The following is a 27,188-nucleotide window of genomic DNA, read 5'->3' on the forward strand; positions in this document are numbered from 1 at the left end:
ACGTTCATGTTTTCTAGTTACCACATAAGCAGTCAATTTAGTTGCTGTTCTCTATGAGTCAGTAGACTAATAGTTAACCAGAAGACATTATTGTTTTATGTCATCCATAGTGTTTTGGTCCTTGCTAGGCACTAGTGTTAAAAATAAAATGAAAGAAAAACCCCAAAACAGAAACCCTCAGTGTCCCTGCATCTTCTAGAATGATGTTTGTGTCTCTTCAAATAGCTCAAAACCAACGTTGTTTTTCCCATCCTCATTGTAAGGGTTCACTTCACACCTTGATCCTCCTTCAGCCCTCTTTTTTCTCTCTCTCCTGTAATGAAAATTAATTTTATGTTAGAAGCTCTGTTCTGTTCAAGTCCTTCTGGATCCCCAGAATCTCCTACCGGAAATAATACTGGGAATATTTATATAAAAGAAATTGTGTCTGTTTTAAGGGGAAACTGTAGCTAACCTACTACATTCTCAAATCCCATTAATGCAGAGACACAGAAAACCAACCCAATTATATTGCTGTCAATGCAACAATATTTAAGGAAAATTACATTACTGGACAGCCTCCAACAAGGTTATTGAAAACTGCAGGTGCTGATGAAAGTGGGCAGCTCTGCTGTTGGAGAAGGCACTGTGTTCCCAGCAGGCTACTCCATCCTCCTTGCAGCAGGGATGGCACATGTCTGGCCACACCGTGGCTCCCTGGGGTCACAGTGATTAAACTTGGTTAAACTGATGATGATGAGGAAATTGCACTAAACTGCCAAGGCTGCTGTGCACCAAAGGGCCGGGAGCTGAACCTTTAGCTAGCACAATTGATGACAGGGTGATAATAAGCTTCAATTCTTTCACTTGCTTCAGTTATATTTGGCAGTCTATTTTACTGTAAGCACCCCAATGGTTCAATCATTGGGATGTCTTTCAGTGGTCATGATCAAAGTATCAAAAATGTTGCTCACTTTTTGCGATCTCGTTGCCCAGTGATGATCAAGACAATAACTCCAATGACGACCAAGCTGATGACCACTCCAAATACAATTAACCAGATGGTGACTGGTGGTTCATAAGGTGTAGCCAGGGTTGGAAGTATGCCCACAAACTCCAGTGTGTTATCATCCAATCCAAAGGCTTCATTGATTCGCCCCCGAGACATCCTGCCATCAATGGTAAAAGCAAAGAGTTTCACACATTTATTGGAAGGAAACAAACAGTTTTCAGTGGCTTTATAAATTTCCACTGAGCCAAGGTTCCTTTGAACTACTGAGTTGAAAAGGCTGCACAGGAGTTACTGCCAAACTCATACTCCTTCTGGCATTGGGTGGTGAGTGACAGTCATAGTAACTTAAGGCCTTAACCTGTTGCAGCTTAACTGGCATCTTCAGACATTTTATGAACTCTTGAACTCTGTCTTAATATTTATCAAAATGAGGCAAACAGACTCAATGCCTTGTCTATTTCCATTTTCCCCCTCATTCTCTTTACCCTGACATTCTTGACTATCCATAATTTCCTTGGGTATGTGACCAAAAAAACACAGCTTTGATGTCTTCTTACCTGTTCCCCTCCTACATTCTTCCATAGTTTTGAATCTTGGGGGTTTCACTGCCTTGAAAACCCTTTCCCCAGTGTGTTTTCTGTGCCTTATTTTTCCCTGAACTTCTGCTATTGTTTGTTAACCAGACTGTGACTTTCATAGCCATATTCTTCTCCTTTGGTTCACCAACCCGTCTCCCTGCTTTTTCAACCCATCTCATGCTGCTGCTGCTTGTAGATTTGTGCCCTCTTCATTGCCACTGTATATTACCCGTGACCATCTGCAGAGTTGCAGTTTTACTTATTTTTACAGCAGTGACTTACAGTAGTGTCATACTGTGCTATAAAAGAGCTCTTCATTGACTCATAAGTGGGAACTAGCTCCTGCTCTGACCTCTTCTTTTCTGTATACATCTGGCTGTATCAGATACATTTGGCTGTCTTTCTAACACATCACTGTTCTGGAGTCCTTTCTAGCAATAACTCTTGCACTGAACTTTCACTAATAAGAGGAAGAAAACGTGTGCACACACACACCATTACTGTGTTATGTATTTCAGAATGTAAGACAGCGCCTGCTGAAGTTTGAACATTGATATTTTCTGGCAAGGTATGATGCAATTAGATGTGTTATGGCAGTTTTACAAGCCCCCTGAAGCATTTCATGTTGGCTGTTGTCCAAGCCCCCATCAGGTAGACAGACTGTTTTCTTCCTGTCATAACAGTTTCTCTCAATCCATGCCAAATGCAGGACTGACTTTCTTATCACCCCTTCTTCCTCAGCTGACTTGAGCACTGCTTTCTCTTCCACCCTTTCACCTAGTTGTTTGTTGGTTTGGGGTTTTTTTTTCCCAGAGAGCAAAATCTCACCTGATGGCACTTTCCACATCAGCTTTGGGCACAATATCACTGATATTACCTGGCATGCTGACAGTAAGGTAGAAGGAGATTCTTTGTGTCTGTTCCCCAACATGAATGTCAGTAATCCTGAGTGAGAAATAGAAAATAAAGGATTTTTTAATTGTTGAGATGGCATTAGATTTACATTCAGGCAAGCAAAAAATTATGTTTGATTGGCAATGTCAGGGTGTTAGTTTATGCTGAGGGAATGCTTCCTAGTTACCTCAACAGGGGAGTGAAATCAATTTTCCTGACAGAATTTCTTTTTCTGTGTGCTAGTTTGTAACTTTAGATAAGAGAGAATCTATCCTGAATGTAAGACAATTGTTGGTGTAATTTTCCAAAGCATATAATCAGAACAGACAGTGTTTGGGGTAAGTCTCATGAGTGAGGTGATGTATGAAATACCAAGTGAAAAAAAACAAAAAAATCCTTTCTCCTTATATTCTCCTGAGATTAGATCTCAGATATTGCATGACTGATGTTCTATAAAGTAATATCAGACAGCTGAAGTAGATAGCTTCTGAAACTTTTTTAAGAGACCTAATAAAAAGGCTGTTTTTTCTTACCAAAAACTATTTCAGATGATAGATTCGATGTTTTTAAGTGAACCCAGATAAGATTACTAAATCTCCACAGAATTTTAGTGCTTTGTAATCAACACGTTTATCTTTCCTTGGCCCAAACTCTCTTGGATGTTCACTGTCATACATATATTGTTAGAAATTTATATTTCTAACCAATGTATCTTCCCTGACATTCCTATATACGAGTCAGGCACAAATTCTCAAGGCTCATTTCAACCGCTGATCAGCTGAGACAAAACTCTCTGCATCCACTGAAGGCACCTAACTTCAGCACGTTACTCCAAAATTTCAGACTCCTGAGTGAAAAGACAGCATGTAACCAAGCTGGCATCTTGCTTTTGACAACCAGCCAAAGTTTGATGTTGTTTGCTATCACCTTCACATTTCACAGAAGGCACAATTAATTCCACCAATTCATGCCACAAGCAAACCAGAAGCAATATAGACATAGTCAGCACAATTAAGCAAGCCACTCACTGGAAGTCAACTTCCTGATGCTTCACCTCTGCAAAGTATTTTCTCATGGCATAGGCGATGGATGACTTGAACAAGAAGAGCTCATTTGCATCCCAGTCATACTGCAAAAACAGCACAGGAGAAATTTATCAGAGATGGATGGCAAGTTATCAGGCACTAAGAAATCATTCTAAAAAGAAACAGCAACTGTAGTGCTTGGTATGCACCTCAGTATTATATATCTGCGCCATGATAGCACTTCAGGAACCTACTCAAACCTTTTATCTCTGTTAATCTGGGTGTTGTGCAGGAGAATAACCAAGCAGGCATCCCTGCTGACAGGCGCTGCATCATGCTGTCCCTCTGCAATTTCTGGTACTGTTACTTGGGTTGCTAAAGATGCTGCAGTCCCAGCCCATCTCCCTGCCTTACTGGGAGTAAAGGCAGCAGGAGCAACATCATTCCTACTAAATATTGGGCATTCTGTTTTAAGTCTAAAGATTTTGTAAGTTAGATCCTGTTTTAATGACATGATTTTCTTTACAGATCTGGTATTTTAAAGAGGAGAAACTTAAGGGGGGGGATTGTAGTTGTGTGAAAGTAATTCATTTATTTGCTTGAGGAGTTGGGATTTTTGTTCAAGGTTTGTTTTGTTTCAGTAAAAAGCTTTTTAGTTCAATATTTCTGCAGCAGTCATGTATTTGTTCTTTTTTCTCTGGAGAACAGATATAAGAACTGCACTGCTTGTGTGCAAAGCTCGTGCTGGCCCGCCTTATGAGTCCAAAGTCATTTGCAGTGGAAGTCAAAAATAGCTTCTCTGGGTCAGCAACTGAGAGTTGCTGTACAGGGAGCAAAAAAAACCACCAAAGGAGCTGGTAATGCAGCCTGGTCTGTTGTGCAACACAGCATGTGCACGAAAGGAAAATTCCTGTTTGAACTCTGTGTCATTTTTTTTATCCTCAGAAGGCTCAGACTCGATTGCGTTTATGGTAACTGAGCAGGAATGCCTATAAATGCTGTCAGTGACAGTTTTACACAGCTCCTGGCTTTCTTGAGTATCATTCAGAAAGGTGTGGTAGAAGGCAGCTCTGTTGTAACAGGCCTTATAAAACCCAGTGACATTTTTCAGCCTTCTCCTCCTCTTGACACTGGTATAAAATGAAGAGAGCAAAATACAGGAAAGGAAAGAGCAGAATAAAGGGGAGGAAACAGCAGAAAAAGTCTGCTGATGTCCATCTGTGCAGAGTCCGGCCCCAGGGAACATGCAGGTGACCCAAGGCCACCGCTAGCAGAGCAGCTCCAGTGAAGGCTGAGGCTGTGCCAGCTCTGGCTGCTCCCACTAGCAAGGGTTGAAGGTGTGAGTTCTCCTTGCCTTGGCAATTGCCCCCAGCTTTCTCCTGCTCACATTGGGGCAGGCAAAGCCTGACACTGAAGCACGTTGTTAGAGTTGCTGTCTCTGGAAGCTGGCAGAGCTCACAGCTTGCCATGTTGGTGGGGAGGGGGGTAGGTTCTCAGTCCTTCATTTATCCCAACATCTTTATGCTCTGCATAAAGAATGGGTTTTTTTCCTCTTTTTTTTTTTTAACCAGGAGCTAATAGAGCTTGATTCCTCTACTGCTGCTTTCTGTCCTTAGCCTCATAGCTTTTTTAATCATTTGTTAACTTCTGTAGCGTATGGTTTGTCTTTTTCAGTCTGATGTATTTTAATTGCCGCTGTGCCTCTCAAGTGCCTTTATAAATACCATTACTGGCTGTGTGGATAGGAAGTACCTGGCCTGCCTTCTGATCCAAGTTTGAGTAATGACTACCCACACACCTTCCCTAGGCATCTCAGAAACCTACCTTGGTGCTTGCTGCTCATTACAGAGGCTGCATTGCTTTCAGAACAAAATGAACTTTGCCAAGCACCTCTGCTCCATTACAGCGTGTTCTCTCCAAGAGCCCACGTGGGACTTGAAAGACAGAGCAAGTTTGGCCTCTGATTCAAAAAGGATTTTCCATTGTAAAATACATCTAAATGACTGCAGTCTGTCAGCTCTCCCTTCCCTCAGCCTATCTTGGTGTGCCAGCCTTTTACAGTGTAATCACACCTATGACATCAACCCAATGGGGAATTTTAAATTAATGTTTGAAGAGGTGTCCCATTTTCAAGTGGTGGCCAGGAGACTGACACTCCTGAAACCCTTTATTTTAAATTAGACAGATTCTGACTGATTTAGCAGGGGTCTTGCAGCAGTTTCTCTCAGGAGGATGCCTCCATGAAGCCCCAGCTTAAGCAAAGCTGTGGGTGTTACAGCCTCATCAGCTACACTGGTGATCCAGTGATGCCACTGCTGCAGCTTTAATCTCATCAGCGTGGAAACAATTAGCAAGATAATTGCAGCAGCACATGCTCTGGCACAGCTGGCATAAGCCCATCTGTAAGTCTGGGTGCTTAATTTCCTAGAACTTTGGGCTATTGAGATTTCCCTCCTTGTAGCAGCCAGAGTATATAGCTCAGAGGTGCAGGGCTCTGAGTACACTGCAGCTCTCGCCCTGTAGAAAAGCAGGGATCTTTCCCTTTCTGCTCTATTTAATGCTGAAGAACAGAAAGACAGAAAGATTTGATGGCATATTCATAATGTTTTTTACCATCCTAATGGCGCAAAGCACCTTGAAGTACATCTTAAACAAACAGTTGCACCAGGTTCCTGGCTTCTGTGTGCTGTGAGCTGCATCAAGCAGCCAAAACACTCTGTGTAGTTAGGCTGGGATTCCTGCCCGAGATTCCCCCTGCCTTTTCTCTACACCAGTTCATGCACATGCCATTACCCATTGCTGACATACCAACATTCAGAGTAACATCCCTGGGAGCTCAGCATAAGGGGAATTTGTAGGGAAAAAGAAAGATACTGAACAGAAAAGGGTTTTTTTGCAAGTTGGTGATGTGGACTGCTTTTGAGAGGAAACTACATGGCTTGCTCTTCAGAGCTTAGGAGCCTGCAGTCCGTACAATAATTTAAATCGAGTAATCTGTACGAGATTGTTTTACAGCTGCTCAATTGCACAACAAAAGACTATGATGACAAAAGGCAGGCAAAAAATTGGTATTAAGCTAAACATTAGCCATAATGACTAATAAACGTGTTGTAAAATGGAACCTTTTCATGCTGTTGATATCAGTTTTGAATTGTATCTAACTCGACTCAGCGGTCTAGGGAGCAATAAAACTCCAATGGGGCTTGCATGTGAGAGAGTGATAGAAGCGAGAGCATCAATTCATGTGAAAAATGAGTCCACGGTATTGTGTCCTTGCTAGTCCAATGGGCTCCGACACACATCTAAACGACTTGCCTGATGACACACTCATTCTTGGAAAATTACTAATGCTCTGCAAGGTGAAAAGGGCCATTAACAGCAATGAAGTGTCTGCACTTAAGATTTCTACGCTGCCTCCATGAGATTGGCATAAAGAGGCAGAGCTAGAATAAGGAGAAAATTTTCAGTCTGGGTTAAGCAGATGGGCTAAGTCAACGCTCTATTTAAAATCTTAAAAGCCATCTTTGGCTTTGATGATCTTTTTCAGTTGCTGTAATACCTTTTATTGGACCAGCTGGTGTAATTGGAGAAAGCAGACAAGCCCTTGGGAATTAAAGCCCTTCTCCTCATTTGAAGCAGATGCACTGCCCCATCCCCCAGTGTCTTGGTAACAAAGCTGTCTCTGCATAAGGGTTGGAGGGCAGGCAGGCAGCTGAATATATCACGGTCTGGAAAGATTACAGCAAACAGGCAAACAAAAACCTACAAAAGAACGCTGACAGAAGTGTTGCAGTGCAAAATCAAGAGCATTTGAGAACAAGGAGTGGTATTCAACCCCTCTGCTTTAGCCCCACTTTTAAATGTGAAGTAGCTGCTCTACTAATAACTTCTGAAGGCAGCCACCATAGCCATAGTACTGAAAATTAGAAGAAATTAGGTAGAGGCCTTATTTACACACATCAGCACAGATGGGACAAAATAAAGGATAGATGTTTTCAGGTACACAGGTTCCCCCATGCTAGCCCTGTAGGCCTGTCCTGTAGCTGGCAAAAAAGAATGATCTGTACCTCCACAGAACAGCTCAACTTATCTAGCTGTCTTTCTTTAAATAGATTGCATCACTCTCTAGAAAGGTCTCTCCAGTAATTGGAGATAGAATCTGGACCAAAAAGTCAAACACCTTATATGTGATGACGCTTCACCTGAGCTGAACCACTCTTATAACACAACAACCAGCTACACCTTGCCGTATTTACTGAAAGCCATTAGCACAACATCTCTGTTGCCTGAGTAATAGGAAGTACCTCACAGTGCAAACACACTTACCGCCTGGTCTCCCAGTGCTGACTTCAGGCTGATGCGTACTTTGATGGCATTGTCAGAATCTGGTTTCAAAACAAACAAGGGCTGGGTCAGAGCTGCAGTGAGAGAAAGTCGGTCCCTGGAAAATGCTGGGATGGCTAGTACTACCTTACAGGTTCCCCTGTTCCCCCCTGGCCAGCCTGGTTGGGCTGATCTTGTTTCCCTTCAGCTACCTCTACTGCAAACATCTGCATCTGAGCTCAGCTACCTGTGCCTGGCACAGCAGACAACAGAAAGAGTGAGAGCATCTAGAGTGCAGTGCTCTGGTCTTCTTTAGACATCTCGTGAAGGAAATGCCTCTTTCCTAAAATTGGGAATGAGCAGCTCAGATGTTGGTGTCTGGTGAGATGAATCACATCATAAGAGATTGGCACAGGTCTGTAAGAGTTCAGTGCTCTCCAGTACTGACAGTGATTACAGGAGATAACCTGAGTGGTTTCACACTCAATGTCACTACAGCAGGCTGAAAAATGCATTTTACCACGTTGTCTTCCTTTTCTTCCCCTTGAGCTCCCTTGTTTGACTAGCACATGATAGCAAATAAGACAGCAGTAATTTTTCAGTACTGTTTTTTCCCTTTAACCCCAGCTATAAGTCCTCTGGCTCCAAGGACTGATGGCTTCTAGCCCTGTGGAACTAGCACACCACTCTCAGGCAAGTGCCACACAAGTCCAAGCCTTTGGTCTGTCTTCTGTCTACACAGACATCCCATACTCTTAGCACTGCCACCATTAAAAAAAAAATAAATAAATTCCATTTCTGAAAACTGACAAACTCCATGCATGCTTACTTCTCTAGCTTTGGCCATGGAGAAGCCAGTCTGCCTTCCCACAAGTGAAACTGCTTCTCAGTGTGTACTTCCCATACCCTGCTTCCCTAGGGAGACAAGCTTTCAACAACTACAAGAGAGAGGGACTTTGCTGATCAAGGGTTGTGAGGACTGCCAAGTGTGGTTAGTTCACCCACAAGCCATACATACATGGAGCCCAGTCTGTTTTCCAACCAACATATCTGCCGGAATTGTTAGTTTGCAGCCACTTATACAACGGTTCAAAGTAGCTGAGCAAGGGTTCTGCGTTCATGTATTTCTCTCCTGTCATGTTTTCCAGTGCTTGAGTCCAGGGCTGGGATCTGCCTAGTTGAAGCAATTGTCTGTGTATGAGGAAGGAGAGGTAAGATATGTTATTGCCATATTCCATATAGACATCCAGCAAAGCAATCTGCAATCTGCAAAAGGTTTCCTTTTTTGCTTCTGAATTCTCTCCATCCTTCCATCATTCCTATTAATAACAATTTAAAAACTTCCCATTAACCAGCAATTACACCTTTGATATTTATATCCTCAGTGGATATAAATGTAGTCAACTTGTCAAAATAAGCTGAATAGATATATGCTAAGTTTTCAAGCTAAGGTTCATTCTTGATGCAACCTCATTGACTCCAGACGCTTTCAAGAGTGAATTCGGTTTTGTTATATTCTGTTTTATAATATATGAGAAATTTGCTTTGTTACCTCAAATTCTGACCAGCTGCTGTAGAGTTAGTAATGTCACATGTGTGAAGAGGGCCGGTATGGTTAGCTGCCTTGCAAAGTGCCTCCTGAAACTGGAACTGATAGATGGTCCGGGTGTAATACCTAAAGGAATTGCAAGGAGAAGGGAAGCACAGTTTCTCTTAGTCATCTGGCAAGGAAACTCACAAGCCCTTGGCCTTTGGAAAGCTTTGCTGTGTCAGCCAGCACTCCTGGTTGGGAGGCTACACTGCAGGGAGATCTGGGCTATCTGATAAGTATAGCTACACTAACTCAGATTTAACAAAATGCCAAGATCAAATGCATCAGAAGAGACCCACATCTGTTTGCTGTAACATAAATCAGGAGCAAGTAAGGTTTTTAGACCCAACTCTCCCTTCTAGCTGAGCCCTCTAAAAGGAGATGGCTGGGACATGGAGGGATATCCAGAGTTAGTTGCTTCAAGGCTGCACATGCATGGCCCAAGTGACAGTGGTACAAGGCACACTGTCTCCCCAGGAGACAAACACTTTATACAGATGTGATCCCACCATTTTGATGGCAGCACAAAGCTTCTCAGAGAAGCTCAGTAGCCTCCTCATTGCTCAAAGACTACTATGGAGCAGCCCCTGATGTCCACAGGTAAACTTCCATGGAAATCTGTGACATTCAGTTGGGACTTTAAACAATGTAAGATGTCCCAAGACTCTCCACTAAATGTTTTGGGTAGTTGAGCCTTGTTCTGTACCCAAAATGCAAGTCGTGAGATAAACACTGAGCTACCTTATGAATGAGTAATCGTTGGCCACATGAAACAGCACTGCAGGATCACAGTAAGTTTCATCATGAGGGACTGGTTCAACAACGCCAACTATTTCTCTCCTGGGAATGAATAAAAAATACAGAGTTTCTGTTAAGAGATAATAAGAAAAAATAATCTGATTCTGTTCTTCCTCTGTATTATCTGGTAAGTACGAGTATCTCACTTATTTGCAAACAGAAGGCCATACAGGTCCCAGGAACCCTAAATGAGTAACTGTTCCTCAGTTGAAGACTACAGAGAAGCAGTTGGTTTGAAACTGAGAGTGCAAGGAAGAGATTTGTATGACAGCAGCATGCGCAGGGTGTGATTAGTGGTACGAAAGAATCGACAAGATATGAGCTTCCTCAGGCCTTCCACACATCTCATGCTCCGTACAGTCCCAAGTTTGGAGACTTGTGGTTTTGTGCTGGGAAAGTGCATACAGAAACTGTGTGACCCAAAAGGTGTATGGCCTGCTGTGTCATTGGCCTGGAGATGAAGTTTCTCTTTATTTTCGTCTCCTGAGAGTGTGTTTCCTAAGAAGTACTATGGAAACATAATCATGCCCTAAATTCTGAAAATGGTAATAAGCTTACATGGAAATATTTTCCATAAATCTCTATTTCAAGGTCCTGTTCTAGCAGAAAGCTTTGCAGTGCTGCTACACTAGATGTGATAAGCCTCCCTGAACAGTTTGTTATTCTCTGTTTCTCTGACATCTCTGCTACTTTTTAATAAATGGAAGCTGACTGATTTTTACAGTGGGTCAGGAGGCCTGCTTGTGTCAAGTTTTATTATAGATTTTTTTTTGCTGATGGAGGATCACTGTTTGTGTTAGTATAGAGCACAGACTCCAACTCAGTGTGGGGCTTGTTTGGTTTCTTTGCAGTTTTATTCCCTCATGCAACCAATGACAGTCTCTAGTCTGAATTAAACTGCTCTTTAATCTTGATCTTAAAGATTGGCTGGTGGGAATAATCCGAAAACACACCTCTGGACATTACCTGACCAAGAAAAGTGGTATCTTAATACCAGTTTGGAGCCTTTCAGACAGTTTGTCTCCAAAACCACTCTAAAGTAGGGAGGAAGCACAAAGCAGAGAAGTGTGCACAGATATTTGCACACTTCTGTGTGCTTCTCAGGCTGGCAAACATGATGAACTTCAGTTTCCACTTGTCCTTAAGGAGGGAGGAAGCAAACCAGAGCCATATACACAATGAGACTTAGGGAAGAGTTGTACTTAAGCTATGAAGATATCTTGGGGCATGCATCAGATGGATAGCAATGTTGACGCTGGAATCTGCCACATCCCATGCAAAGACCATGAGCTGTCTTTTATCAGAGAAGCTGACATTAGACATGAGGAGAAAGTCTACCAAGAGGAAGAGTAAACTGGGAATACATGGCTTATGAGACTCTGTCACACCACATTAGGTGTTACTAGCTGACTCTCTATCAGGCTTTGTAGAAACACCGAGAGGCAGATCCTGCTCTGTGGGGAGTACAAGAGTCTCAGTATGTTGACTAACTATGAAGGGTTGCTTTTGCAGTTTCATTTTCAAAAAATCCTCTTTGTTTCTCAAACTTACTTCATCTTCCACCACTGCTTCGTCCATTCCTGCTTTGTAATTTCACCCTTAAACACCATCCACCTCCACTTCTCCAGCATATAAGTAAACGGCATTGTTCCAACAATTGTTAATGCTTGTTTGAGCAGAAAGTTGATTTCAGTTTCTGAAAAGAGAAGCAGTTAAGATAATGGTTATGGTAGCAATTAGTATCTGATTAGAGAGTTAAATTCGTTTCCTTTTACAGCTAATGCTTACATCTGATTTGAACTACAGATTTTCACTAAAGAAAAGTGGAAAGAAGAATACCATTGAAAAAAAAAAACCATGAGAAAAGATTACTTAGGTATCGTATACAGTTTTGTCTCTCCTTTCCTCCTGCCTCTGAAATAACCTACTCCTTTGGCATTTACATTTCATTATCCTTGACTGAAAACCTTCCAAGGCTCTGGGGAATTTTGAAGACTTGGTACATCTCCATCTTTATAAGGTAATACTCAGAGACGCTAAAAAAACTGTATTTATAATGAGAGTCTACCTACCTTGTCCACTCAGTAGTCACTTAAGTGAAGGATGTAAATCTCAGGATTTCAGTTGCATTTGAACTGCTAAATACATACCTTGGTAGACATACGTACAGATTCATGCAACAGAAATTGAAAAGACTACTGGAAGGTCATCTAAATGAACTGTGAAGATTTTGGGGTGAGTTATTAAATAGTGAAGGAAGTGCTATCATTTTTTTCTTCCTAAATTATGTAGCAGCATTACAGAGTAGTGATCCTAAATTAATGGGGAAAGATTTTTCAGAAACCTCTCAGTTGCTCACTCAGCTTGAAGCCATAATCTTCTGCTAAAAAGTAAGGCCTGCAACTGTTTTCACTTAAATATGTAACATTTGTGTATTTATTTACCTTCATCGTCTTCGTAAGTTGGCTCTAGGAGGTCAAGAGATTTCAAATGCTCAGGAGTGGCTGCAGAAAGTGACATAATTTCACCTACTGCTTCATGGAAGCCCTCATTGGCGCCATCCCTCAGGAGGTAGGGCTGTATAGAGTATGCCATGTCATACTCGATGTGGCCCATCTCATGGTGTGCGGTCAGGAAGTCATCCATGGTTACTTTGGTGCACATTTTGATCCTGTGCACAAGAGCAAAGACTTTGTGGTTAGAGAGATAGTGGCCCAGCCAGATGCTGCCCAAACCTTGCCTGCTTCAAACCCCACCTGCTTCAAACCCCGGGCTAAGCAGCCTCCAGAGAGCTTGCAAACACCCCTTTCCCCTCACAAAAGCCAGGAAGACAAATCCTAGCATGTGGTTCAGTTCTTCCTGCAAGCTCGAGGGCTTGGAGGGAAACTCAGCCAACCACTTTGAAACTGTCTTGGTACTAAGAGAAAATGGCTGTTTTATAAGAACCAGCTGCTCTCTGAAACTTGTCGATAAACTCACTGTGTGTTGGAGTGAGTACCCACCATCAAACTTAGGCAGATAGTAGCAGATAAAAACCTGTGTGTCAATGACTCCTATTTTATCCTTGTGTAGGTATGAAGTAATAATTTCTTTCAGATAGGGTTTCCTTTCACCTGCCCCAGACAGCTGAGGTGTGAGGCTGGCAGCTTTCACTGAGGCTCTGCTGAGGATCACCTTCTTTTCTTGGGTCACTGGGGGGATTGCAAAAGGGGACTGAATTTGCCCCAGGAGAATTCATTTTGTGGGAACTTGCTTTCCCTCTCTTTTCACACATATAAAAGAAGGAGCAATGAATTTTTCATGAAACTGGATATATTTGCTAAAGATAGGTGATAGGCTCTCAGGAGGTTTTTACTTGCTACCCAGAGACCCCTGTGCCATTGCTGCAGAATGTGCAGTTGTCCACAATTCTCACTAGTATCCACAAGCACTCACATTTCTGCTTATGCCTGAAGCCCTAGAAGATAGTAATTATTTCTCTAATTCATGTAAATAGTAGCCACTTCAATGCTTACGTTTCAGAGTAGTCCTTAGGGTTTCACAGAAAAAGTTATACAGAAAGGTTTATAATCCCAGAGAGTCCTTACTCTGTTGTCTAGCTTTCCCCTCTTATCAGCCAGAAAGAAATCATAAATAAGGAAAAATGGTAACTTCATCCAGCATAGTGCACCTGTAGTGCAAAATAAAAATATTCTAGGAGATGGTATAAATAGGATCCATGGTTATTGCAGTACCTGTAGTCATTTTTCCCCAGATCCCATGCTGTCGGATGGCAGACAACCTTCCTGTCATCACTTGGCTCTGTGAGCATAGAGTTGTTCCAGAAGCCCTCAGTCATTTCATACAGGCCAACGGAGGTGAAGAAGGCCTCTGCAGTTTTAAATATTTTCAGGGCATCCCATCCCTGAAAGAGAGAATGCCACCACCAATTACTGCACAGAGTCTGCACCCAACAGCTGGCTTCATTTAGGGCAGCTGGCTCCATGTTTATCTCCCAGTAACTTCAGATCAGCACCTGACTTTCTGAGAGTAAGACAGTAGTGTCTGCCTTCAGTACTTCTGAAAATTCTGCTGGGAAATGGAATTAAGTGTTCTTCCCACAAACAAAATAGGTTTCTACAGTCCTGATAGCACCTGATCCAGTCCAGAGAAGCCTTCAATAAAAGATAAGATAGTGAAGATAAAAAAGGCATTTCTGTCAGATCTGGGATCCAACCCTTCAGACACTTCAGTCAGAGACAACTCATTTGAGGGAGTGGAGCTGCACCTCCAGCAGATGAGCATGACAGCAGATCTCGGCCAGAGCCATAAAACCTGGCAAATGTATCCAGAGGAGTTACTTATCAGATTGTAACTGTGTGTTAATATCCAGAATATTTCTGTCACTCAGTAGTTTTATTATACTATATAGCAGGAGCTCTGCATTTACTGGAAGAAGTTTTCATAGGGATTTAGGTGGCAGACAGCTCGACTGGATGAGAATCTTAAATGGGTCACATTTACTAACAAGGATGAGTCCAGCCTTTGCCCCGAAGCTGTGTAAGTGATGCTTCCCTCCTCATAGTGGTACTTTAATATACACAAATTTATCACTGCAAGGGGATCATTACTGTAAAATAGAGGTGAGATTAATGCAGATTTGTGTAAACTGCTTGTGAACCAAATTCAGCTATCCCTTCTCTTGCCAGCATAGCATTTACATGGAGTGTTCACTATGAGAGCAGAGTGGATTTCAAGCGATTAATCACACTTCAGAAATCAAATTCCACCAATCACATTTTATTTGTATAAGGAATGAAGCTTTGGCAAGACTGCAGAGTTATCTCTGTAACTAGAGACAGTTATCTTCACCCATGTTCTCAGAATGGTAAAGATGCTGTCACAGTTGTTAGCACCACAGATCTCAAACACAGACCTTATGGTTCTATGCAGTTATCAAAAGATAACAGGCAGCATTGCAGCTTCCTAGCTGTATCCAAATAAACAAGATTGGCAAAAAACAAACCACACCTGAGATATGAACAACTATGTGATTATGGTAATGGTTGTCAAAGGTTATATTTGATACCAGCCAATTTCCTGATTCCTAAAATATTTATATATACAAAATATATGTCTTAATGGATAGGCATCCCTGAGGAAAGCAGGTGTGGAGACAGGATTAAACCAGTGAAAGAAAGTGGAAAAGAATGTAGAACAGCTAAGGGAAAAGGTACAACAGAAAATGCACAAATGTATTAAGGCAAAGAGAAGAAAAAGATGTAAAAAGCAACTATTTGTTGGTGGTGTGTCTGCCTTAGGGCAGCTATGGTTTTCTAGAGAGCAGCTGACTTGTGGTGTGTAATTTTTATGCCATCCAGATTTGTTACATAATGCATATTGCATAAAGGCATGTCTTACCTTTTGAACCATTGCAGAAGTTACATCGATGTTTGGTTTGTCTGGATAGGGAACAGTCAAGGCATACAGATTTGTCCAAAATCTACCCCACATATCACCTTAAAAAGGAGAGAGATGAAGAAATGCTTTATTGATTACATATTATTCAAAAGTGCCAGATAGTTCTATAAATTGTGCAGTGTCATAAACAGGGACTCATCTATAGATCTGAACAGGTCTGATCCTGATGTGAAGGGGAACAGTTCTGGGAAGTTATGCATAGGTCAAACTCAGATCAAAGATACTTTTATTCCCCAAGGTAAGTTATGCTTCTACAACACAGTTTCAGGACCAATGACCTTCCTAAAGGTCTATTCATGACTGAACATTCATGTTGCTAGCCCATGTGATTGCCACTGCCATGGTTGTGCACATTAACAGTTATGGCAGCTTGATGTTATGTTCTTTGAAAGGAAAGTCATGAAACATGGGAGCTTAGGAAAAGATTTAAAAGGAAACTCTCATTTCTAAGGAAGAAATGTGCTGCAGAGTGAAGGAAAATGTCCCAGCCCAGTACTGGAGTTTTGAGATGGGCGCCAGCAGTTCTGGTGAGGAGGACACTTGCTCCTGCTGCTAAGCACCTGTGTCATCTCTGCCAGGGATTTCTTCATTTCTCCTCTCCTCTTATCTGTAACCTGTTTGTTAATGTTCTGATTAAACAGGCAGATTACTCTTTTCCCATCTGCCTTGAAGGTGACTGTCTTGTGTACAAAGCCCAGCTTGCATGTCACGGCTGTGTTGACATACCCAGCAAGTGGGCAGGGAGGCATCCTGTGATGTTGATGAGCTTGGGACCATAGACCTGCTCCAGTCGGTGCCTCACATAGGCATGCAGCTGTTCATACAGAGGTTTTATCTGGAGGCAGAGAAGGAGAAGAAAACAAGTTATTTTCTCTTTACTCTCTGCCACTCATCCCTCCTAAACAGAGAGCCTCGAAAGTGGTAAAATTCTTCCAGCAGGTAAGTGCACCCCAAGCCTGCAGCTGAGCTATGCCCTCTGCCTTGAGGCTTAAGTGCTGACTCCAGATACTAACCCCAGAAGTCCTGCTCAGGTATAAGGGAGAGAGAATTGCTAACTTTAGATGTGGAGTATCAAGGATACCATCTACCCCATGGGAACCATACCTCATACCATGGGCCCTATCTAGATGAGAGACATGGATCTACAGAGTTCCCTCTTCCCTAGCCCAAGGGGAATAAGCTGGTCCAAGAGGCAAAAAAATGTAATATGTCTCTCTATTTGTAAACTCCATTTAGTCTGAGGCTAGGCAGTTTAGAGCAAGTCTCATCTTCCTTCACAACATAAACGTGTGAGCCCACCAGCACAAAATACAGCCCTATGTCCTAGGTGAGAACTTTTTGCTGCCTCTACCTGCTCAAATGTCTTCTTCACATCTTCGATCAGCTGGTCTCGGCTGTATTTGTATATTTCTGGATAATCTGCTTCATAATTTGCTCTCCAGTAATCTCCATAGTCAGAATAATCTGTAAAGCACGGATGCGTCACATCAGGACACCTCACACGGTACTGCTCAGGTATGCAGGAGCAGTGCATCTCCCTACCGATCCCATACAGATCTTCAGCCTTTGGCCCAAAGCAAAGCAGCAAAGAGTGAGATGCTCTGGGTCTAGTGGGGAGGACAGTGCTCCCCTGAGGCTCTGTCGCATCAACATGGAGATTTCCAAGAAATGCAGAAATTGCAGTCACAGTTATCTGCTAACTATGGTCATTACAGCTGGAGATGGAGATCAAAGGAAATCATCACTCTGACTGGAGCTCCTGCAGCTATGAGAGAAGCAGCCTCTGCTCTGGCTGGATACTAAGGGGTTCTCACAGAAGTTATGGGCTGGTGGACATTGAATATGGGCCCACTCCTCTAGCAACCAAACCACCAGGTCAGGTGTAGACACCAGGGATGAAATTCAGTTGCCAGTTTCACTAAATCTTACAGTCCACTGAGCTCCATCAAGCCTGGAGTAGAAAAGACTCATAGCTGAGGTCTCCTCCTTAGCGGTGTAGAGAAAGGTCATAATGATCATTTAATGTTAGGGATTTTTCGTGTCTATTTGGGCTGTAATTTCTTATTCCTGCTATCTCCAGCTTGACAATTTCACAAAACAAGGATCTTAGGAAAGTAACTGATGCAATTGCAGTTTGGTGAAGAGACAGATGATGTAACTACTTCAGAAGCTATTTTAGAAGCCTCCCCCCTGCCCACCCTAAGAAAATTAGCAGCCACCTGCCATTGTTCATTGAAAAGAAATTCTCTATAACTTGAGTGGAGATGTCTGACTGGAAATTCTTCCCTTAGTGCTGGCCCATGCCTAGCAAGTCTGATAATTCCAGTTAGGGCATAATGCTGATAAATGTACCACTGCTTGTGGCAAGGCTGACAGAAAAGAGATGTCACCAAGACCCAGCAGCACTCAGAAGTAGTTTAAATTGAGTATGCTTGCCCATAAGTCACAAGCAGTGTGGTCTTGGGTAAGGCAGTATGTAATGAAGGGCACAGACACATTATAATGTTTGGGAAAGGTAAAAACAAAGACATCCCGTTTTTGTCCCAGGCTGGTGAGAGATCTCTGATCTGGTCAATGGCAGCTGTCTGTATGACCTGTCACTTTGTACACATCAAGAACAAAATATAGGCAAAGTGCTGCTCATCAATGTGTAAAAAGGTATGGAACATCTGAGCAAATTGTGCAAGGCCACAGTACATTTGTTATATTTTGGAAGCCAGGAAAAAAAAAAAACAAAAAACAACAAAGAACCACACAAAAAACTTGTGACTTACTATTAAGCCTTGCAACCTCATTTTTAAGTTCAACATACTCTTCATATAATGGTCTCATCATCCTGCCAACATCAGCTCTCCAGCCTTCCCAGGCCCACAGTCTCTCCTGATAATCCGTGCTGTTAGCCATAATAGTGTCCAGACCTGTCAGAACAAACAAACAAAAGTACTAGGCCTTGAAAAAACAGAATCTCTATTGTTTTCTTTCACAGCAGGAAAGTGAGCCAAAGTGACAATGGATCCTTCTTTGGGGACTATCAACTTGATAAGACAGGATGGAATTAATCTCTCTCATAAGGGCACTGGAACATTTGGGAATAGGCTAGCCAACTTGATCAAGAGGGCTTTAAACTGAAGGACTTGGAGGGGTGGGAGGAGAAGTAAAATGGAACAAGCTATCCTGTCTAGCAGGGAAACAGGGAAGGACAGGGAACGCCACAATAAGTGCTTCTCATCCGCACACCGTGCTGAGATGCAGAAGGCTGACCGTCCTGAGGGAGAGACAAACCAGGGAGGATCCTCCTACACCCATCCAGGGAAACCTGCATGTTTGAGTGAAACCCTGCAATGCCTCTACACCAATGCACACAGCCTGGGGAATAAGCAGGAGATGTGGGTGCAGATGGGGGGCTACGACCTCACTACAGTCACAGAAATGTGGTGGGACAGCTCACATGACTGGAGCATAGCCATGGAAGGCTATGTATTGTTTAGGAAGGACAGGCTGACAAGGAGAGGAGGTGGAGTTGCTCTCTGTGTGAGGGAGCAATTAATGTGTACTGAACTCTGCCTGGGTGGGGATGAGGGGCAGGTTGAGTGCTTGTGGGTGAAAATTAAGGGGCAGGGTAAGGTAGGTGATACTGTTGTTGGAGTTTGCTACAGGCCACCTGACCAGGAGGATGAAGTGGATGAGGCCTTCTACGAACAGCTGAGAGCTGCCTCACAGTCTCAGTCCCTGATTCTCATGGGGGACTTCAACCTTCCTGACATTTGTTGGCAAAGCCATACAGCCAAGTGCACACAGTCCAGGAGGTTCCTACAGATCGTTGATGACAACTTCCTGTGACAGGTGGTTGAGAAACCAAAGAGGAGGGATGTGCTGCTGGACCTAGTACTGACAAATAAGGAGGGTCTGCTTGGAGATGTGAAGGCTGGGGGCAACCTCGGCTGCAGTGATCTTGAGGTGATAAAATTCAAGATCCTGTGTGAAAGAAGCAGGACACCAAGCAGGATTGTGGCGCTGGATTTCAGGCAATCTAACTTGCTTGGAAGGATCTTATGAGATAGAATCGTAGATGGTAGAAATGCTCAAGAGATCAGAGTGTCCCAACATGTAGGAAAGAAGGAAAAGGAGGCAGGAGGCCTCCATAGATGAGCAAAGATCTGCTCGGACAACTCAGGGAGAAAGAGGTGGAAACAGGGCCTGATTTCTTGGTATGAGTATAGGAACATTGCCAGAGTGTGCAGGGGTGCAACCAGGAAAGCTAAAGCCCTTTTAGAATTAAACCTGGCCAGGAAAGTTAACGAAAACAAGAAGAGGTTTTTCAGATATATCATCAGCAAAAAGAAGATTAGGGGGAATGTGGGCCTGGTATTAAACACAGAGGGTGCCCTGGTGACAGAGGATACAGAGAAGGCTGAAGTACTGAATGCCTTCTTTGCTTCTGTCTTTACGGTCAAGGCCAGCCCTCAGGATGCCCAGTCCAGCAAGGACAGTAGGATGGCCTGGACAGCAGAGGACTTGCCCTGTGGAAGAGGTTAAAGACTTCTTGGGCAAGCTTAACACTCGTAAGTCAATGGGACCTGATGGGATGCATCCTAGAGTGCTGAGGAAGCTGGCTGATGTGATTGCTGAGCTGCTCTCCGTAATTTTCAAAGAATCATGGAGGACAGGTAAGGTACCTGAGGACTGGAGAAAGGCCAATGTCACTCCAGTCTTCAAAAAGGGCAGGAAGGATGACTCAGGAAACTACAGGCCAGTCAGCCTCACCTCCATCCCTGGAAAGATGCTGGAACAACTCATCCTGAATATTGTTAATAGACATATGAGGAAAAAGATGATTATCAGAGGGAGTCAACATGGATTCACCAAGGGGAAATCCTGTTTGACCAACCTGATAGCCGTCTATGAGTGCATAACCAGCTGGCTAAATGAGGGGAAAGCAACAGATGTCATCTGCCTTGACTTCAGCAAGGCTTTTGACACTGTCTCCCACAACATCCTCATCAGAAAGCTCAGGCAGTGTGGCTTGGATGAGTGTATGGTGAGGTGGATTGAGAACTGGCTGAATAACAGAACCCAGAGGGTGGTGATCAATGGCACGGAATTGAGTTGGAGGCCTGTGGCCAGTGGAGTAACACAGGGGTCAGTTCTGGGGCCAGTCTTATTTCAACATCTTCATCAATGACTTGGATGAGGGGACAGAGTGTACCCTCAGCAAGTTGGCTGATGACACCAAACTGGGAGGACTGGCTGATTCCCCAGAAGGCTGTGCTGCCATTCAGGGGGATCTCGACTGGCTGGAGAGTTGGGCAGAGAGGAACCTCATGAGGTTCAACAAGGACAATGCAGAGTCCTGCATCTGGGAAGGAACAACCCCATGCGCCAGTACAGGCTGGGGGTCAAACTGTTGGAGCAGCTCTGCAGAGAGAGACCTGGGAGTCCTGACTGATAATAAGCTAAATATGAGCCAGCAATGTGCCCTCGTGGCCAAGAAGGCCAATGGCATCCTGGGATGCATCAAGAAGAGTGTGGCCAGCAGGTCAAGGGAGGTTCTTCTCCCCCTCTACTCTGCCCTGGTGAGGCCTCATCTGGAGTCCTGTGTCCAGTTCTGGGCTCCTCAGCTCAAGGGGTACAGGGAAGTGTTGGAGAGAGTGCAGTGCAGGGCCACCAAGATAGATGATCAGGGGAATGGAACACATCTTTCATATGAGGAAAGGCTGTGGGAACTGGGACTGTTTAGTCTATAAAAGAGAAGATTGAGGTGGGATCTCATTAACATTTACAAATTAATATAAAGGGTGGGTATCAGGAGGTTGGCACATCCCTTTTTTCTATAGTATCTAGCAACAGGACAAGGGGTAATGGGATGAAGCTGGAACACAATACATTCCAGTTAAACAGAAGAAAAACTGTTTTACTGTGAGGGTGACGGAGCCCTGGCACAGGCTGCCCAGGGAAGGTGTGGAGTCTCCTTTCTTGGAGGTCTTCAAGACCCGCCTGGACATGTTCCTATGCAACCTGATTTAGGTGACCCTGCTTCTGCAGGGGGGTTGGACTAGATGATCTCTAAAGGTCCCTTCCAACCCCTACCATTCTATGATTCTGAGAAAGACATATCATGAACTAAGAAGAAAATTCTTTGTGTTTGACATATCGAAATATCCCATTATTTTATTGTTTCCCTTCCCAATTTCAGTTTTTTCCTTCTTCCCTTTAAGAGACAGAGAGTAGATTGTGAGTGTTTTAAACTGTCCCTCTGCACTACCTTCCCTTATGGTGGGAGTGCTCTCAGGACTGGCCTCAATGTAATACTAAATCCAACAAGACTTTGATGACGGGGGAAAAAAATAGACTTTCTGTGACATAGGCAAGGTGACAGGCAGGCAGGCTGTCACACAAGCTGAGCATCCCTCTCTATATTTGGTGTACCACAAATGGGAGATAGTCTATCCTGTGAGCAAGACGTCTGATGGAATTCCCTGAACTGCGAGTTGCAATTAAATTATGACTAAGCTTTAGGTTGCAAAGTATTTCTGTGGAAACTACAGCCTGTCCTCTTGCATTCAGGAGCCACTCTCAGGCTTTTCCTTTTTGATCCCTCAGTGTAAAGGACACAGTAGGGGCAGTGGTTCGTACTGTACCTGGCTCCAGCACCAAACAGTCAGACGGATCGTTGATTTTACAGACAGTCCCAGTGCTGTAGATGGTACTCATTGTATTTAGCACAGTGCTCAGCTGCAAGTTAGATGTGGGATAGCCCGTTAGAAACCCATTCTGTGCAAAATAACAGCCAATTATGCTAATTCCTTAAGAGCTCAATTCAGCACTTCACCCATCAGCTTAACATTTAAGCATATGTTTAAGCTCAGTAGAGATTAATGAAAGAATTTTCCTAAATGCATTACTGAACCAGGATCTAGTTGGAAAAGACAGATAATCTTCCAAATATATGACGTAATCTGCAGGTCCTTAACATCCAGTCAGACAGAGCTTTGGATTTAATGAGCAAGACTGCCACGAATGAGTTATCAATATACAGCAGTAATAAAACAATAAAGTTTAGCAATGTGCTTCCATAAGCATGGACCCACCTGAACTTTCATGATAGGCCATGTTTTTGAATGGCAGCAAAAAGGGCCCCTTCTGCAGATGCTGCCAGTTTGACCTTGTGTTTTTTAATGTCACATTGCACTGATTGCATAGATCTGCTTATACTCCATTACAGAGAAGTTACAGTTCATGTCTTCGGTCAGCTGAAGGCCAAAGGCATCTGGAAACATTCAGCTCTATCCCAGAAGCTATGCTAAATATCTTTGGGGTTTTAAAATGTTTTAAATGTTTTGAGGTTTTCATACCTCAAGAAAAACATGCACCACTTAGCTTTTCCTTGAAGGTTATGTTATTTCTCGTTTAAAGCTTTAAATCAGAACTGTGTCGAGCTGTCAGTGGGAGGGCTAACTTTATCTTTGTCAGCATTAAAAGTAGTGGGCATCTGAGGAAATTTTTGTATCAGTGAAGGATGTTAAAATATTCCTAAGGAATCCCATCAGACTGTAAAAAAAGGTCACTTTTCCAGCAAGGTTCAACAATTTCACCCCCCAAGACCATTTATCTGGGAACCTGAAAGAGGACTAAATGGGGAGGACACTGAAGAAAACAGCTTCTCAATAGAGACAGCATTACAATCAGTGCACTGCTCTGCTCCAAAATAAAGATAATTTTGTATGAACTGTCAGCATTCCAGCCAAGGTAATCTGCCTTTCCAGAAACACATCTCATTTGGATCAGACAGGATCAGTCCCTGCTTTTGTTTCATGGTGGTTAACACTGCTTATCTTAGCAGAAAAATCTCAGGATCCTTTTATAGTTAGAACTGTAGGATCCCCAACTCAATTTGATGTCCAGCAAAAGGAAACTAACCTAACCATCAAGCTTTTGGTTATAAATTCCTTTTGATTCTGCATAGCTGCTCACTCCAATTCCACATATAGTTGTTATCCATATACATGCCTTTTATATTAACTAGTTAGTGAAAATACTCGTCAAATTTCATTATGAATTTTGCTAAACCATTTTGCTAAACCTTGCTGGCCTTCAGCAGCTTTCTGTGGAAAGGAGGTCACCAGCCTTCCCCAGTTTCAGGCATCCCAAGATGCCCAATGCACAGAAACATCCCATCTTTTTCATAGTTCAACACAGCCTGTGCAGAGAAAGAAAGACTTCCTCCATCTCCACCTTTTTGACACATTCATTGTCCTTTCACCCATCTCTTTCTGCTCATTGCCCTAGGTCTGGACTTAGCCATGTACTTGCCACAGATCTTCTTTTCCTCTTATGACTAACCTGGCCATTTGTGCAAGGACATCTCTGAGGTGTGTGCATGGTTTGAAATTCATTGCATGGATTACATGGCAAAACTGCTGATTTGAATGGGAACTAGCTCCCTAAGCCATACCACTCCTCCAGTCCCGTACTGCTATGAGGAGCTTGTACAAGTACACTCTTCATACCAATGCTGGAGACAGCATCATCTCTACACAAGCAGGGTGGTGATAGCAGCATGTCTGCACTTGGGGCTGTTGTGAGAAGCAGCTCAACTTACCCAACAAAAACAAGCTAAATTCAGCTACTTACCCTGCTGTATTTTTCTGGTGACAGCACAGATGATCCTCTGTCCTGGAGAATCTGGATCTGGAGCCTGATAAGATCATCCTGGATGTCATCTAAGGGGAAGCTGCTGGCATTCCTGGAGGCTTCTTCATAAAACACGGACCATTTAGCACCTGCTTCGTTCTGAAAGGGGTTCACACAAACTGTGAATTACTCCACCAAAGGAAGGCAGCAGCCTGATGTACTCAGTGGCCAGAAGTATTACTTCTGGGTAGAGTTCAATTTGTGGAGAACACCTGTGAACTGGAGGTAGAGCACTTGCACTGGACGGTGAAACAGTTGGAGGACTCTGGCTTTATTTGATTCACATATCCATAGAACAATTTTTCTCTGAAAGTGGCAAAAAGCAGGACTGTCTCCTCACATCGTACTTGTTATAATTGATCAAGCATCACTTAGCTGTGTTCCCTGCTACTCTAAATCACCATTTATCCTTCTCTTTGTGTTTTCCTGCACTTTTCTCCATTCCATGCCTAAACAGAAACCAGATACATGCCAGGGCTCAACAACTTCTCCACAACCCCTCTGGGCAGTACCTGCTTTAGGCTTCAGTGGAGGGAGGTGATGACAGAGGTAAGCCCTTGGCAGCCTCATCCTTCCATCTCACCCTGCCTGTGCGGCCCCTCTGTGGGAGGGCAGTCGTTACTGGGAAGCTTTCTGAACTCTCCCCTTCATGGTAGCAGAGCAAACAGCTCTATTGCTGCTCTGCAGCTTGCAGAGCTCAGTGGGCAAGATATTGATAAGCACCCAGAGGAAGAGCATCATGGGGTAAATCTGTCTCTGAACTCCTTGTCTTGAGCAGGGCCAGAGAGGTGCCTTAGGAGTGGCAGGACAGAAGAGGAGGCTCTTTGGCTACAAAACCCAGGGGAAAGAAGTTAGCTTGCTGTCTGATTTTTCTCCAATTAGAAGAACTGGTTGATAAGTCAGAGGAGTAGTTATGGGGTTTGTAGCCCAATTTACAAAGAAAATGGATGGGAAGGAGCCAGAAGGGACAGTATTCATTAACTTTGCTCCTCCAGCAGAAAGGGAGGAGGGGAAGCAGTGGATTTATTACTGCTGTTACTGAAGAGATCAAGCGAGAGAAAACATTCTCTCCAAGCACTGGACTAATTGGTTCTTATTGCCGGTATCTCCTCACGTATTTTATTATCATCTCATTAATGCTGAAAGTACTGTATGGGACTTTCATTTTACGTGTTTGGAAATGTTACAGTTTAAGTACCCGGTGCCTCAGAAAACATGCCAGATTGACAATGATTAGTCATTAGGATTTTTTCCAACAAACAGTCTCCTTGCTTTAATTAAGAAATACGATAATCAAGCCACGTTTTAATTAAGCTGTAACACCACAAAGTGGAAGACTTAAACTATTATGCAAAAGTAGATGTAGGGTGTCCAGCCTAATTTTTTATGCTCTGAATTGCTTTTCTCTAAAGCTTGAGTTAACTTTAATTTGCACATAGCTGCAAAACAAAAGGTGTTCTTGTTCATTTTGAAAGTCTCCAAGGTTACGAGATGCTACACTGAAGCAAGACTGTATCAGTAACCAGCCAGCTCATGGCTGACTGCACTTGATAAACATGGCACTTGCCTAGTGACCCTGTGGACTGGGACAGCTAGAGGATGGTGTTGAGAAGCAGGCTGTCTTATAAGATAGCACAAATACAAATGCTATGATCCTTCCTGCAGATAGAAACTGAACTTTAAACCAACATATTGGACCACTGAACTATGAATTCTACTGCTGGCATTTGGATATCCATCTTTTCACTTCATTTTTCCTATTTTAATACCTCTTGGTAGTTGACCAACAGCCCTGACTACAAGAGGGATGAGAGTCATGGGAGAAGGTCCTCTCATTGGATAAAAAGTGTGGACCACTACTTAAAGCCATCAACAAACATTTAATAGAATGCCTACATCCAGATAATGTTTGCACATTCAGTGAGAAGTAAAATAATTTCATCAGCAGATGAAATTGCCCATGTCAGTCAAAAGCTCACTGTTAGTTGAATTTTATGAAAAGTGGGAGACTTGAGCTCACGTGGGCACAAGATTCAAATTCCATTCCCTCATGCTGCAGGGTAGCACCTAGCCTGGGCCCTGGGAGAAGACCATCTCCTCTGGGCTGTGTCCTCACCAAGAGGAAAGGGGCCTCACACAGAAATGCTGTGTCGGGAGGTACTGGTAGTGGACCCTGAGCAGAATGAGGTGTCTCTCCAACCAACTCACATTTTGGGGCCAAATATACAGCACTCTATTGTCTTTTTCCTCCACTCATTGGAAAGACTCAAGGTGATAACTAGGGACACATCCAATCTCTGTCTATTTCTGCACAGTGTAAGGGCAACCCAGATGTAAGGGCAACCCAGGCACAAATGGTAGTCTGTAGAGGCTGCAAGTGGCCCAGGAACATCCAGTGAGGCATTGTTGCATTAAACTAAGCCACTCTTACCCTCTTGAAACTAAATCACAGCTACTGAAGTAGCACTGCAACCAAAATAAACTAAAAAGTACCTGTGAGATTCCTAAAACAACAGTAAAACCTGCAGGACAGAGCACTTACCATTTTCCTGGCAGTCTCCTCGGTGATGTTGGTGTTGTAGTTCCATGAGGCAAGTGAGTTCTCATAGCTGATATTTTCTGCCCTCCTGTTAAAGTCTTCTAGAAACTTTTGGGCTTCTTGTGTGACACTCTGAGGAGTCACAACAGCACTTAGACCACAGAGAAGACAGAGGTGGACCAACATATTCATGTCCACTGTCCACAATGAGAACCTATCAATGAAGTAGGTTTCCTCAGGTAAGATCCTCTGTCGAGCTCTGCTTCATCAATCTTCAAGCATGGCTAGAGTAAAGGAA

General features: G+C 43.3%; 1 protein-coding gene across 1 annotated transcript; it reads right to left on the minus strand.

Moving 5' to 3' along the window:
- Positions 1–195: 195 nt before the first annotated feature.
- On the minus strand, positions 196–27,076 carry ACE2 (angiotensin converting enzyme 2). The gene is made up of 18 exons (XM_061988566.1): positions 26,894–27,076; positions 24,292–24,450; positions 22,299–22,392; positions 18,435–18,578; positions 17,012–17,124; positions 16,387–16,495; positions 15,601–15,698; positions 13,935–14,104; positions 12,645–12,871; positions 11,752–11,896; positions 10,144–10,242; positions 9,364–9,486; positions 8,830–9,002; positions 7,815–7,873; positions 3,492–3,592; positions 2,398–2,514; positions 954–1,148; positions 196–313 (listed from the first exon to the last, which is right to left on the minus strand). The coding sequence occupies exons 1-18, from the start codon at positions 27,074–27,076 to the stop codon at positions 196–198; spliced, it is 2,427 nt and encodes an 808-aa protein (XP_061844550.1).
- Positions 27,077–27,188: the final 112 nt, after the last annotated feature.

Source organism: Colius striatus, chromosome 1 (assembly GCF_028858725.1).
Source record: "Colius striatus isolate bColStr4 chromosome 1, bColStr4.1.hap1, whole genome shotgun sequence".
NCBI lineage: Eukaryota > Metazoa > Chordata > Aves > Coliiformes > Coliidae > Colius > Colius striatus.